Genomic DNA, 15,152 nt, shown 5'->3' with positions numbered 1-15,152 from the left:
GCAATGGCGCAATCTTGGCTCACTGCAACCTCCACCTCCCAGGTTCAAGCGATTCTCCTGCCTCCGCCTCCCAAGTAATTGGGATTCGAGGCATGGGCCACCAAGCCCGGTTAATTTTGTAATTTTAGTAGAGACGGGGTTTCGCCATGTTAGGCTGGTCTGAACTCCTGACCTCGGGTGAACCACCGCGCCCGGCCTGGAATGTGACTTAGAACAAGCCAGTTTTTCCTGTTTTTTTTTTCTTTTCCTACTGCCTGTATGATTGCTATTTACTTAAAGAGACGGAGTCTCGCCGCGGTGCCCAGGCTGGTCTCGAAGCCCCGGACCCAGAGATCCTCCCACCTCGGTCTTCCGAGTAGCTGGGACCACAGGAGCGCGCGCCGGGCACTTTTGATGCTTTGAACTTTCTTCCTAAGGAGAAAGGAGACGGCCCAGCAGCGGATGGTGAAGCTAATCCAATATAGTGAGCTGCCACTAGCGTTTTTAAGTGCATTACATAATAAGAACGTGGTTCTGCTGGACGTTATGTACTCGGTTGCGATATAAAACGCATCATCTACAGGAGGTGATAGGCGCCAAAGTTTAAAAACTGGTCTCAAGGTGTAAGGACTAGTTTCTGGAGCTACTGCCTTCTGAGTGAAGATGGAGGCGCAGACTTCCCGGGTCACACAGTGGCAAGGCAGCTGCCTAGGGTGCGGCGGGACCGGGCGGCACGGGGGGCGTCTGGCCAGGCAGCGCAGCCCAGGCCGGGTTTGTAGCCAGCACAGCGCAGCGGGGCCTGTGGCACGGACTGGTTCTTTCACTTTTGACACGAAGCCCCTCCCACTTACCACACTCTGCACACGCCCCTGTTAAAATAGAAAAAGACCAAGAGAGGCCTCGGAGACTCAGTCATCATCTGCGGCGGCTCTGGCCGCTCGCTGACGTGGCGAACTGAGCTGACGGAGCGCCCGCCTAGGCACTCGCGCACTCCAGCCGTTCCGGCCCAACCGCCGCCCAGAGGTTAGAACAGTAGCTGCCAAAGGCCGCGCACGGGCGCATGCGCGCGTCGGACCAACTCCCTCGCGCAGTCACTTCCGGCGCGCTGGGAGACGTGCGGTTCCGGGTCGCTGCTCGGCTCTCCAGCCGGGCGGTGGGGGCTGGTGACGCGGTCCGGGGCTCACGAGAGGCCCCGGAGGCGGGGCTTTGCTGGCTGCCCAGAGAGAGGCAGGTGCGCGGGCCAGGACTCCGGGAATGCGAGTAGGCCCCTTATTCTCCCGGTGGCCTCTGTCTGTCCCCACAGCGGCCCGGTCAGGGTTGCCCAAGCCCCAAGGCGGGGGGCGGCACCGGGGTGCTGAAAGGGTGAGAGTGGGGGCGGAGGCGGGCTGCCCCGGCCTGGGAGTCTGGAGCCTAGGATTCCGGGATTCCTCCCTGCGCGACCTTGGACAAGTCGCTCCTCCTCTCTGGGGCTCAGTTTCTCTGCTGTCAAATGGGAGAAATGTTGGATCCTTCCTTTCTTTGACAGTCCAAGCACAGGCGGGGCTGGAGGGAGCCTGAGGGAGTGAGATCCAAACTGCCGTGGCAGGCACCTGCCTGCCTCCCTGGGGGTTAGGCATCTATCTTTACCCAATTTTGCTTTGCTTTTTCTCAGTGCAAATCCGTGACCAGACAGTCCAGGGTCTGGCCAGGTAAACAGTGTGTGAGTATAGTAATCAACTGAGAAATAAATACTGGCCCCAGGAAAACTTAACCTCATTCAAATTGTTTTGCTTAGGGCTCCCAGGGAGAGACGAGTTTAGGCACCCGCTGTGGTGATCAATTCTGTTCTGTGCGCTTGTAAGTGACGCTCTTAGGCAAATAACAAATTCATAGATCAGGGTTAGGGAGGGTATCCCATTGAGAGTTGTGACAGATTTTCTTACCCCCTTTAATCCTCCTTTTGTCCCTCTTCCTTCACTACTTCTCCCCATCGCCACCCAACATTTCGGCCATACACTTGAAAAGAAATATCCAATGAATTTTATTTTGTCTTCATGCAGGACAGAATGCTTTGACCTCCAAGCTGTTTTAAATCTAGTAGATAAGCCAGGTGAGTAAGTGGTTTACAGACATTGAAAGTAAAGTTTCTGAAGAATTGTACAGACTTAATGGAGGATCTGAAGTGGTAAGATGGCATTTGTGTATCTCAGAGCAGAGCTTAGGTGTCCTCCACAAAACATGGAAAGTTAAGGTTGGAACCAGAATATTAGTGTTTTATACACCATTGGGAGGAAAAGATTTTTGAATCTTACTTTGAATATCATGTCAAACATTCTGAAGAAAAGAAACAGGCCGGGTGCAGTGGCTCACACCTGTAATCCCAGCACTTCAGAAGGCCGAGGCAGGGGGATCACCTGAGGTCAAGAGTTTGAGACCAGCCTGACCAACACGGAGAAACCTCATCTCTACTAAAAATACAAAATAAGCCGGGCGTGATGGCGCATGCCTGTAATCCCAGCTGCTCGGGAGGCTGAGGCAGGAGAATCACTTGAACCCGGGAGGTGGAGGTTGCAGTGAGCCGAGATCGTGCCATTGCACTCCAGCCTGGGCAACAAGAAAGAAACTCCATCTCAAAAAAAAAAAAAGAAGAAGAAAAAGAAAAGAAACTGATTGGAGGTAATTTTATAAAACTCAGAACCACACAGCGTCTCCAGAAAATGTTCAAGGATATCAGATACCTATACAACAGAGCTGTCTGGCTTGTCGTCTTTTTTCTGTTACCAGCTTTTCCTATTGAACAGTTGATTGCAAACCATCCTGAAACAGTAGGATATTACACCTTTTACATATTGAATTACATATTGGATATTGGATTACATATGAATCGAATTACATGCGTTTTTGCCTTCAACTTAAAAAAATAACACTAAACTGTAGTTAAGCTTATTGGAGGAAGGATTTGAAATCATTAAGTCACGAATATATGATGTTGATGTCTGCTCTGGGAAATTTTACCAAATGTGTTATATGTTATACTCAACATGGTGTAATTAAAAAAAAAAAAACAGAGATTTGTGAATCAGAGTCCTCTGTTCAAATACCAGCCCTGCCACTTAGCCACACAATCTTTGATAGATTAATTCATCTCCTTGAGACTGGATTTCTTCATCTTATATGCATATGAAGCACCTGAGTGCTTTTTAAATGTTTAGTAATTGTGTTCTATAAGTGTACATGTAAATTATGAAACTTACTTTTGAAATCTAAAACTTAACAACTCAGATGTGAAAGCTTTCCAGTGTTTAACTTTTGAACTGTCCCTTTCATCTGGTTTATAGATCCTGTGTTGCCATAAGCCCTTGGCCCACATTTAAGTGGGAATGCAGCTAGCTTGGATGTCTGAAACTTTGTAGGCACCTGTGTCTGATTCCTGAACACAGGCACCAGGACTACTGAGAGCTCATCATCCGTGCTGGATAGCCACACAACAAACATGTTTGCAAAACTGAAGAAGAAAATTGCAGAAGAGACTGCTGTTGCTCAGAGACCAGGAGGTGCTACTAGGATCCCACGGTCTGTGAGCAAGGAATCAGTTGCCTCAATGGGAGCTGACTCAGGAGATGACTTTGTAAGTATCTTTACTTAAGAAATATACTTTTGCAGGGAATTCTTCCAATAAATATTTTAAATTGCTTGATTATTTCATACCTTTCATGATTTGTAGCTGTATAAGAGCCTGTACATCTGATTCTTCTTACTCTGAGGTACCTTTTTGTTAATGTTTGGTTTGTAAATGTTAAGGTACTCTATTTGTTTTCCTTGTTTTTCTGTGAATTCCTCTTCATATTCTCTCCAGTGTCCTCTTGTACTGTTTTTCCATCTGTATACCTTGTACATCTTCTTTTGCATTTCATTTCTGAAAATGTCTGGGCCTGTTTTCATTGCAGACATGTATACTTATATAACAACTAAGTCATTGCTGCTTAACAAGGTCTCTGAGTTGTGGTAAGGGGTTAGCCAGAGTGCATTGTTGTATTGGGAAGGTTGATGGAAAGATGGCAACAGTGATTACAGTATGTTTCTTTTTTCCTTTTCTTTCTTTTTTTTTGAGATGGACCCTCACTCAGTAGCCTAATGTGGAGTGCTGTGGCCTGATCTCAGTTCACTGCAACCTCTGCCTCTGGGGCTCAAGCAATTCTTGTGCCTCAGCCTCCAGAGTAGCTGAGACTACAGGTGTACTCCACCATGCCTGGCTAATTTTTTGTATTTTCTTAGAGACAGGTTTTCACCATGTTGCCCAGGGTGGTCTCAAACTCCTGAGCTCAGGCAATCCGCCCACCTTGGCCTCCCAAAGTGCTGGGATTACAGGTGTGAGCCACTATGCCTGGCCTACAATATGTTTCTTATTAGTAAAATACATTTGTGGCTATAAGATTTCAAAAAATGGAAGATGTTGCTATATTAGGGAAATGTCATGCTTAAAAAATAAAGTGTGGCTTTTGCATATGACAGGATCCTCTTAAGTTAGATAAATTTCTTTTTTTCTTTTTTTTTTTTGAGACAGAGTCTCACTCTGTCACCCAGGCTGGAGTGCAGTGGCATGATCTCAGCTCACTGCAATCTCCACCTCCTAGGTTCAAGCAATTCTCCTGCCTCAGCCTCCCAAGTAGCTGGAACTACAGGTGCCCACCACCATGCCCGGGATTATTTTTTTTGGTTTTTGGTTTTTGGTTTTTGTTTTTGAGATGGAGTCCCGCTCTGTCACCTAGGCTGGAGTGCAGCGGCGCAATCTCGGCTCACTGCAGTCTCCACCTCCCGGGTTTAAGTGATTCTCCTGCCTCAGCCTCCTGAGTAGCTGGAACTACAGGCACCTGCCACCACGTCCAGCTAATTTTTGTATATTCAGTAGAGACAGGGTTTCACTATGTTGGCCAGGCTGGTCTCGAACTCCTGACCTCATAATCCTCCTTCCTTAGTCTCCCAAAGTGCTGGGATTATAGGGGTGGGCCACCAACACTTGGCAATAAATTTCTTTAAAACTCATTTATAATGCTTGATATGTATAAATGAATATATATAATATATATGTAAAGTATAAAGCATAAAGTAAATCTATCACTCATCTGAAAAAATAGAACATTATCAATTCTGTTAAGCCACTTCTATGCTTCTTCCAATTTCCTCTACCCAATTTAGGCTAGCATAACCACTATTCTAAATTTTGTATTTTTCATTCACTTGCTTTTTAAAATATCTTACCAGATATGTATGTATTCATAAATAATTTATTATTTAATACTGCTTGTTTTTGAAGTTATAAAAGTTGCACACTGTAGACTTCTTGGATTTCCTTTTTTAAAATTTAATTCAACATGCTTATAAAATGCATCCATGTTATAGGAAGCTGTGGTTCATTTGTTTTTACTGCTGTATAAGATTCCAGGCTGGGCACAGAAGCTCATGCCTGTAATCCTAGTGCTTTGGGAAGCTAAGGCAGAAGGATTGCTTGAGGCCGGAAGTTCAAGACCAGCCTGGGCAACATAGCAAGTCCACATCTCTACAAAAGTTTATTTTTTTTTTTTTAATTAGCCAGGTTGGTGGTGGTATGCCTGTAGTCCTAGCTTTTTGAGAGGCAGAGGCAAGAGGATCACTTGAGCCCAGGAGTTTGAGATTGTAGTGAACTATGATCATGCCACTGTACTCCCACCTACGCAACAGAGCGAGACTCTTGTCTCTAAAGATTTAAAAAAAAAAAAAGATCCCAGCTTTAGAAAAGGCCACATTTTATCTCTGTCTTCTCCTGGTGATAGACATTTGAGTTGTTTCCATGGTCAGATGAGTCTTCCTCCTGCTTTCTTATACTGCCTGGATCCCAGGTCAGATTACATGGCAGAAGCTATTAGGTTATCGGGATGGAGCAATAAGATTACCAGGTCTACATTATCACTGGTTCCTATATTTTAGAGGAAATATAAGCACACATTTGAGCATCGGGCTGAAGGATGTAGTTTTTTTTTTTGTTTTTTTTTGTTGTTGTTTTTTTTTTTTTTTTTGAGACGGAGTCTCGCTCTGTCGCCCAGGCTGGAGTGCAGTGGCCGGATCTCTGCTCACTGCAAGCTCCGCCTCCCGGGTTCATGCCATTCTCCTGCCTCAGCCTCCCGAGTAGCTGGGACTACAGGCGCCCGCCACCTCGCCCGGCTAGTTTTTTGTATTTTTTTAGTAGAGACGGGGTTTCACCGGGTTAGCCAGGATGGTCTCGATCTCCTGACCTCGTGATCCGCCCGTCTCGGCCTCCCAAAGTGCTGGGATTACAGGCTTGAGCCACCGCGCCCGGCCAAGGATGTAGTTTTAAGGCTGGGTTCTGTGACAGAAGGACCTGCTTTGCCTTCATGCTGACATGCTAAATGAAGTCATTTATTTAGTAATGTATTCCAAATACAGAGATTGACCTGGATTCAGGAAGTACTTTATTTGGGGATTTCTCAAGTTTTGAACTTAATACAGCCTGATCCTCAGTTCCTGTCTCCAGACCCTTATACCCAACTGCATATATTTCTCCAAACAGATGCCTCCTCTGTGGCATCTCAAATTCTAAATGAACAAAATTGAATTCATTATTTCCATCTCCAGACGTGCACCTTCATCTTCCCAAGTCACCAGCCAGAAACCTTGGAGGTATTTTAGACTCTTCCCTCCTTTCACTTCTTGATGTCCAATCAGTCACCATGTGTGATGGCTTCTATTTCTTTTTTTCTATTTTTTTTTGGAGACAGAGTCTCACTCTGTCTCCCAGGCTGGACCCTGGGTTCAAGCAATTCTCCTGCCTCCGCCTCCCAAGTAACTGGGACTACAAGGTGCATGCCGCCATACTCGGCTAATTTTTTGTATTTTTAGTAGAGATGAGGTTTCACCGTGTTGCCCAGGCTGGTCTCGAACTCCTGAGCTCAGGCAATCTGCCCACCTCAGCCTCCCAAAGTGCTAGGATTACAGGCAGCTTTCATTTCTTAAATGTCTCAAACTTGCCTCTCTACTCCATCTTCTAGTAGTACATTTACTAGCACAGGTGAAGCATCCGTAATCTGAAAATTTGAAATCTGAAATACTCCAAAATCTTAAACTTTTTGAGCGCCAACATGGCTACAAGTGGAAAATTCTACACATAAATACTTAACACAACTTTGTTTAATGCATATTATTTAAAATATTATATAAAATTATGTTCAGGCTATGTGTATAAAATGTATATGGAACATAATTTCGTGTTTATAATTGGGTCCCATCCCCAAATTATTAATTATGTATATGCAGACATTCCAAAATCTGAAAAAATCCTAACTCCAAAACACTTCTGATCCAAAACTGTTTGGGTAAGAGATACTCAACCTATACTATCATTTGATTTCAGACTGCCTTTCTTTCTGGGACAAATGTTGTAGTCTATCTGGGTTCCCTATCCCCAAAGTGACCTTTTGTTTTCTTTGAGACAGGGGTCTCTTTCTTTCACCCAGGCTGGAGTGCAGTGGCGCGATCACAGCCCACTGCAGCCTTAACCTCCTGGGCTCAAGCGATTCTCCCATTTCAGCCTCTTGAGTAGTTGGCACAACAGTCACGTACCACCACACCCAGCTAATTTTTGCATTTTTTGTAGAGACGGAGTTTTGCCATGTTGCTTAGGCTGGTCTTGAATTCCTGGGCTCAAACAATCTGCCCACCTTGGCCTCCCAAAATACTGGGACTGCAGGTGCTAGCGGCTGTGCGCAGCCCAAAGTGATCTTTCTAAAAGCAGATCTGTTGATGTCTCTCCAGTACTTAAGACTCATAAAACTCAGTGGCTTCCCCATCATTTTCAGGATGAAGTACAAACCCATTATTATAGCATAATGGTAAACTGTCATGGTCTTGTCTCAATTTATTTGGCCAGCATTTTCTCACTGTACTTTCCTACACCCTGTGCTACAGCCAGATTGCATTTATTGCACTTTCTAGAATGTACCACATTCTTTCATGCCTACAATTTTTGCACATGCTGTTTCCTCTCTCTAGAATGTCTTGTCTCCCCTTTCACTCCTGCATTCCTCTTCCAGACTGTTGTGCGTCTTAAGACTCAGCTTACATGTTACTTCCAGGAAACTCCCTTGACCTGACCTTCTCCTCTGGCAGCCCTCTCTCCTTTACTCCTGCTGGCTGTTTGGTGCCTTGTCTTCTGCTAACCTCTGTAATAGCACCTACTGTATTGCATTATTATTGATGATTTGCTTGTTTGTCTCTTCCACTGAACTGGGAGTTTCATGAAAGGCGATAAGGGAAGTGTAGCCCTTAGGAACTCAGATCGGGTTATAGAGCCATATCTGCTCTATTATTTTTATGTGACTTTGGGCAAGTTTCTTCATTTTTTTCTTTCTTTATTTTCCACATCTATAAAATGGGGATAGGAACTGTATCTATCTTTATTAAAATATGTGTGTCAAGGATCCCCAAGATCATCCCCAGATTTGATTATTCACTAGGAGGACTCACAAGACTCAGCATACAGTTTTACTCACTGCTGTAATTTATTACAGTGAAAGGATCTAAAACAGAGTCAGCAAAGGGAAAACGTGCATGGGGCAAAGCTTGGAGGAAACAGGTGCAGGCTTCCAAGATTCTTCTCCCAGTGGAGTAACATAGGACACGCTCCATTCTCCCAGCAATGAGTTGTGACATCACATGTAAAATGTCTACCAGGGAAGCTCATTGTCCAGGGTTTTTATTGGGTACTGGTCGTGTGAACACCCTCTGCCTACTGTGTATCAAAATTCCAGACTCCAGGCCAGGTGGGGTGTCTCACACCTGTAATCCCAGCACTTTGGGAGACCAAGGCGGGTGGATCAGTTGAGGTCAGGAGTTCGAGAGCAGCCTGGCCAACATGGCAAAACCCTGTCTCTACTAAAAATACAAATATTAGCTGGGCATGGTGGCACACAGCTGTAGTCCCAGCTACTCAGGAGGCAGGAGAATCGCTTGAACCCAGGAGGCAGAGGTTACAGTGAGCCAACATTGTACCACTGCACTCCAGCCTGCGTGACAGAGCGAGACTCTGTCTAAATAAATAAATAAATAAATAAATAATCCAGACTCCAAAAGGAAACCAGGTATTCAGCATAAACCATATTTTTGCACAAACATTTTAGGCACAATGAGCCATTCTTAAGAGAATAATGGGAACCCTCCCAAAGCCTAAGTTCCCAGATGCCAGGCAAGGACCAACCTTAAAAGCAGGCCTTTTTAAGGACAATAGTCTGAGGCCTGTAATGTCAGTTCTTCTGCTTAGGATGTAAAGCACTTAGCATGGAATCTGGCTCTAAGCATTTCATAATTAGCTGCTGCTGCTGTTATTTTGGATAGGAGCTCTTTGTTTCACCACTATTCCTAGTGCTTAGCACAGTAGTGAGACATTCTGTGTCTCACTAACAGTAATAATCATAACAGCTTCTTATACTGCTTGTGCTGTGGTCTGAATGTTTGTGAACCCAAAAATTGATATATTGAAACCTAATGACAAGAGCAATGGAATGAGGAGGTGAATCGTCTCCGAGATGATTAGCTCATGAGGGAGGAACCCTCATGAATGAGATTAGTGCCCTTACAAAAGAGGCCCCAGAAAGCTGCCTTGCCCCTTCCACCATGTGAGGGCACAGCTGGAAGGTGTCATGTATGAACCAGAAAGTGGGTCCTCACTAGACACCCAATCTGCTGGCACCTTAATTTTGGACTTCCCAGACTCCAGAACTGTGAGAAATACATTTCTGTTGTTTATAAGTCACACACTTTATGGCATTTCGTTATAGCAGCTCAAATAGACTAAGACAACTAGTAATAGATGACACATATTAAAGCTAATATGTGCCAGGCTGTGTTTTAGGGATTTGACAAGTATTGATTTACTTAATCCTCATCACAGCTCTGTGAGGCAAATGATATTTGTTAAGTATTGATTTACTTAATCTTCATCACAGCTCTGTGAGGCAAATGATATTTGTTAGCACAGATTACAAATGAGGAAACCAGGGCACAGAGAAGTTGAGTAATGAGCCTAAGTTCCTACAGCTTGAAAGTGGTAAAGCTGGAACCTGAAGCAAGGTCTTCTGACACCAGAGACTCTCCTCTTAACTGTCCACTGTCCTGACTCTCGGTACATATTGGATGGGCAGTTGGCTGGACATGTAGATGAATATTTGAAGTGAATTACTAAATCATCTTTAAAAACATTTTGGGGATACAATGGGAAACATGATTAAAGACTGGATGTTAGTATTTTTTGTTAGGAATGATAATCATATGTTGTCTATGAAGAGAAATATCCTTATTTTTTAGAAATAGTTATCAGAGTATTTAGGATGAAATGTAATGATGTCTGTTATTTAAATTACTTCAGAAAAATAAAAATTGGTGAAACAAATAAGGCAAAGCTTCAGCAATTGTGAAAGTAGATGGAAAGTGTTCATTAGACCAATTTCTCTCCCTTTCTATAGTTTGAAAAATTTTATAATGAAAAGTAAAAGAGATTTTAAAAACTGAGTTATTAGCAATCGCAAGCAGTGCCTATAGTAATAGTAGTATTCATTTATTTTAAAATAATCTGGTTTTTTGGGAAAAATGTATGCCTCATTAATATATTGGTTTGTTGAATGCATATTATCTGCTGAAGTCTATGATGCAAATTAGAGTTTTAGATTGATATCCCTTTGTTTTATAGATGAAGATACTGAAACTTTATCAATATTGGTGAAAGATTCATAGTCATAGGCCAGCTTTTGATCCCTAAAGAACTCCCGCCCTCTTTATCCCAGGACTTTACTTTTGGAAAGATAAAGTGATTTTTTTATCGTGGCAAATATAGTTTTTGTATTACATACTTGCTATAATAATAGATCTATTTACTATTATTTATTTCAATAACATGTGTACACATACGATATATCTGTTTAGCATCTCCTCTCTCCTTCACTTTAAGAGGCAGAAAGCATTGCTTCCACTTTCTAGGTAGAGAAACTAGGCCCAGTTACGTTAAGAAGCTTTTCAGTGACTACAATTAATTGAAGTGTAACCAAACCTAAAGTAGACCTGTCACTTTCTGGCTCAGTACTGTGGTCTCACACATATATGAATTCGACCTTCCTTGTGTCTACCTCAACAGGCTTCCGATGGAAGCAGCTCCAGAGAAGATCTTTCATCCCAGCTTTTGCGAAGGAATGAACAGATGCGGAAGTTAGAGGCCAGACTTTCTGGTATGTCTAAGAACTCGTAAAAAACAAACACAAGAAACTTGCCTTGCTTGACTCTTCCTATAAAATAGCCATATAGGATGACTTTATAGTTATTTTCACATATCATTTTGATCTTTTTAGATAGGAGCAAGTATACCCTCTTCTTTTTTTAGTGTACTAAATAGTGTAAATTCAAAACTGAATTTGAAAGTTTATTAAAAAATTTTTTCTGCTCCTGAGGTTTCTAGCCATGGAAATAAAAGATGATAATAGTGTATGTACAATAGATTTGACCATCTTCCACCATTAGCATAGCCTGCTTTCAGGTGGAAAGGGATAGGGTTAGTTTTTAAAGGGAATGGCCAACAGATATTGGATTCATCAGCACCAGAGAGAGATTGGTTCTATGTTGCCACTTCCTGCAGCTCATACCACCTGTGTAAGTGTCGTTGTAGGTCTTTGGGCCACTTTTCAATGGTATTTCTAACTTCAGCACCTGCATAGAAGGTGTAACTCTCATTATGTCTTTTGTGTGCAGTTTACATAGCTCCCATTATATCCTTTGCCTGAGGAGGGCATGGTCATGATAGAATTGTGAGTTATTATTTTGGTTTCTGCCAGTGGATACGTTTGGAAAACTTCATCCTATAAAGTGGTTCATGGCTTCTGTGTCTCTTTTTGTCCCTTGGCGTTTTTTTTTTTTTTTGAGATGGAGTCTCGCTCTGTTGCCCAGGCTGGAGTGCAGTGGCGCAATCTTGGTTCACTGCAAGCTCTGCCTCCCGGGTTCATGCCATTCGCCTGCCTCAGCCTCCCTAGTAGCTGGGACTACAGGCGCCTGCCACCATGCCCAGCTAATTTTTTTGTATTTTTAGTAGAGACAGGGTTTCACTGTGTTAGCCAAGATGGTCTCGATCTCTTGACCTCGAGATCTACCTGTCTAGGCCTCCCGAAGTGCTGGGATTACAGGCGTGAGCCACCATGCCCGGCCGTCCCTCGGCCTTTTAATGCCCATTTTATTGGAGTAAAACAGCAGACCCAAATTCACCAAGTGGTATGTGAAATATTTATATTTGTGTAGCTATCAGACCCAGATTCACCACATTGTATGTGAAGTATTTGTATTTGTGTAGCTATCAAAGGTTCATAGCATAACTCACAACTACTAATTATTTTGTCCTCACTAGAGCCTTATTAGGCTTAGCAAGGTTAAGGCCTTACAAGTAGTAAACGGTAGAGCTGGGATCCAAACCCAGATTTATTTGATGCTAGAGTCTTAATTCCATCTGCTTTAAACTTAATTGTTGCTATCCTGTTACTCCTACCCATATATAGTATCAGTAACAAAGGTAAAGTAATTTTACACTTGTTTAATGTTGAAGAGAGAGTTATAAAATAATATATGTACCTTCCCCATATGGTAGGAAGAATAGTTGGGCTTGACTTACATTAGAGAAGGGACAGGGAAGAGAGCTGCCATTTATTGGGCCCACTATGTCCTGAGTATTGTCCTGCAGTATTAGTATGAGTAATAATAATTGTCACAGTGACAACAATAACAGCTGCATTTTATTGAGCACTGTGTGCAAAGCACTTAAGGCATGTAAAATGTTTTATTATCTAATGCATCGTTTGTCATAGGTACAATTAATATCATTTAATATATGAAGAAACTAATACTACAGGATCAATAATTTGCTTAAGGTCCGCAGCTAAGGACTGACAGAGTTGGGATTTGAGCTACTGTCTATGTTTTCACTAAACCATAATTATCTTCTTTGGCCACCTAGATAATTAATTCTGACATTCACATTTAATATAACATAGGTAACCAAGTTCCTGTGTAGAAAGGGAGCTCACTTTTTTAGAGAATTAAGTGCTATCACTATAAAGACAATGCTGCGCCTAAGGTGTTTGTTATCGCCCTAACTACTGTTCCTGAGTTGTGTGGACTGTAAGTGAGCTGTTTAGTGAGTTCGCTTTGATCTGTCCTACTGCTAAGGCTGGAAGAGGAAGTGGAAACTGAGATTTGAAATTAAGTCATGAGATAAATCTGTGTTTTTCATAGCAGGACATTTCTGATCACTAGGCTAAGCCTAATTCTTGTTTTCCATCAAGGCTAAACAAACCTGCCTTTTTGTACTCACCATTTATACACCATGGATAATTTGTACTATACTTGTTTTCCTGTGTTGTTCATTGTTAATGGGAGGCTGTCTGCCTAGCTTTCCTTAACAGGAGTGGTTTTCAGGTTAAGAAAATCATCATCATTTCCACTCATTTTTTTGTTTAATTAACTTCCTTTCCTGATGTTTGTCCATTTCTGGTATGTGCGTCACCCTCCTCACCCAAGACTATGCTGAACAGGTCCGAAACTTGCAGAAGATAAAAGAGAAGCTTGAAATTGCATTAGAAAAACACCAGGATTGTACGTATTTTTTTCCTGCTTTTTCAATCTCTTCAAGCTTTAGTTTTTTAAAATGAAACAATAGCATATGGTTAAGCTTGTCCTTCTTGAAAGCATGAATCTTTATTTTATAAGTAGTATACTTCTTAAGTTGATAAAACATTTGGCTGATATAAAAGTTATAAGTATACAAGTCTTATTTATGTTGCTTTATAGGCATGATTCTTAGGAGTAGGTCATTAGGTGTATCAGCTTGTCTCTATCCAGTTGACCCCTTTATTTAGGCTACCCTCAGGTTTTAATAAAATCTAGTACCTATCCCTTAGGTCTGGATTAGGAAATGGTTTCTCACCACAGCTTCATTACTGCTGTGTTGAGTAACTGGGAGAAATCCCTGTCATCACTCCCTCAGCAATAAAGCATACATTTTATGTAGTCTGCCCTAAATCATATGTTCTTTGGGTACCATCCAAGAAAGATGTTAGTAGAAGTAGAAAGTTATTTTTTTGCTGATATGTACTAAAAAAACTTTTAAGGAAAATAAAGTGAAAGCAAGGCTTTTTGTTTGTTTGTTTTGATTTTTGTTTTTGTTTTTAATTCTGATAAAGTAGTAGTAGCCATCACTTAGCATCAGCTTTGATGTTTTCTGGCAACCTACCTAACTCGGTGTTCTATCATTGTACCATTTAAGAAGTTACCTTTGGCATCTTTCTAAATATATATACTTGTCTATTACAAGAAACAAAAACAATAAGGAAACAAACAAGCAAACACTATGGTCTGTTACCAAGGCCAAAATATTCTTCTGGAAAGTTGAGGTGGATCAAGCTTTTCCTAGTATCATAATCCACTTATGTGACTTTGGCCTTTTTCATTAGGTGACAGTTTTAAAATAATCACATGGGCTATTTGTCATGCTGTTTCTGAAGTATTTTCATATCTCAAATAGAGCCTCTTTGTTAACAGCTTCCATGCGGAAATTTCAAGAGCAGAATGAGACATTCCAAGCCAACAGAGCCAAAATGGCAGAAGGACTGGCTTTGGCATTAGCCAGAAAGGACCAGGTATTTTATATGTGGCACTGCCCAAAACTAGTGGAAAGATTTCACTTAGTGACATGACTTCAAAAATCATGACATAACCTACAGAAAATATTTATAGCCTAGGAGAAAAGGAATGTTATAAGTTCTTTAAGGTTTTCTTTGGCCTTTTCTTGTAAAGTGAAGAAACTTTACAGTTCTAATCATGAAATGTGTCCAGAATGTGAGAGTATCATTCCTTGCATCTGTATAGTTTCATAAAATTGAGAAGGGAAATAGTGTATCTGTAATCTGATTGCAGGCCCCAAAATAAGAGAAAAGGTCTCTGCCCTCTAAAAACCTCTCTGAAAGTCTAAGCCCCAGACATTTTCCTTTTATCCTGGAGAAGATATTATTAACCTAGTCATAATCCATAGTATACAGAGTTCTTCCAACCTCTGTTCCCACGTTTCTTCAATCCCAACCAGCTGGACAGAGGGGAACTCCTATAATCTCAACAGAACC

General features: G+C 42.0%; 1 protein-coding gene across 5 annotated transcripts in view; it reads left to right on the top strand.

The window, feature by feature from the left end:
* Positions 1–1,071: 1,071 nt before the first annotated feature.
* GOLGA1 (golgin A1) overlaps positions 1,072–15,152 on the top strand; it is a 65,963-nt gene continuing 51,882 nt past the window's right edge. For 3 of the 5 annotated variants that reach the window (XM_037994087.2, XM_037994085.2, XM_008006261.3), the window contains exons 1-6: positions 1,072–1,210; positions 2,019–2,068; positions 3,297–3,586; positions 11,135–11,225; positions 13,555–13,629; positions 14,575–14,672. In XM_037994087.2, coding sequence (XP_037850015.1) covers positions 3,452–3,586; positions 11,135–11,225; positions 13,555–13,629; positions 14,575–14,672 — 399 coding nt within the window. In that variant the 5' untranslated portion in view covers positions 1,072–1,210; positions 2,019–2,068; positions 3,297–3,451. Of the gene's footprint in view, positions 1,342–2,018; positions 2,069–3,296; positions 3,587–11,134; positions 11,226–13,554; positions 13,630–14,574; positions 14,673–15,152 lie in introns of all 5 variants that reach the window. The other 2 variants (XM_037994084.2, XM_037994083.2) reach the window with 2 other exon arrangements.

Source organism: Chlorocebus sabaeus, chromosome 12 (genome assembly GCF_047675955.1).
Source record: "Chlorocebus sabaeus isolate Y175 chromosome 12, mChlSab1.0.hap1, whole genome shotgun sequence".
NCBI lineage: Eukaryota > Metazoa > Chordata > Mammalia > Primates > Cercopithecidae > Chlorocebus > Chlorocebus sabaeus.
This window is presented reverse-complemented; position numbering and strand designations above follow the sequence as displayed.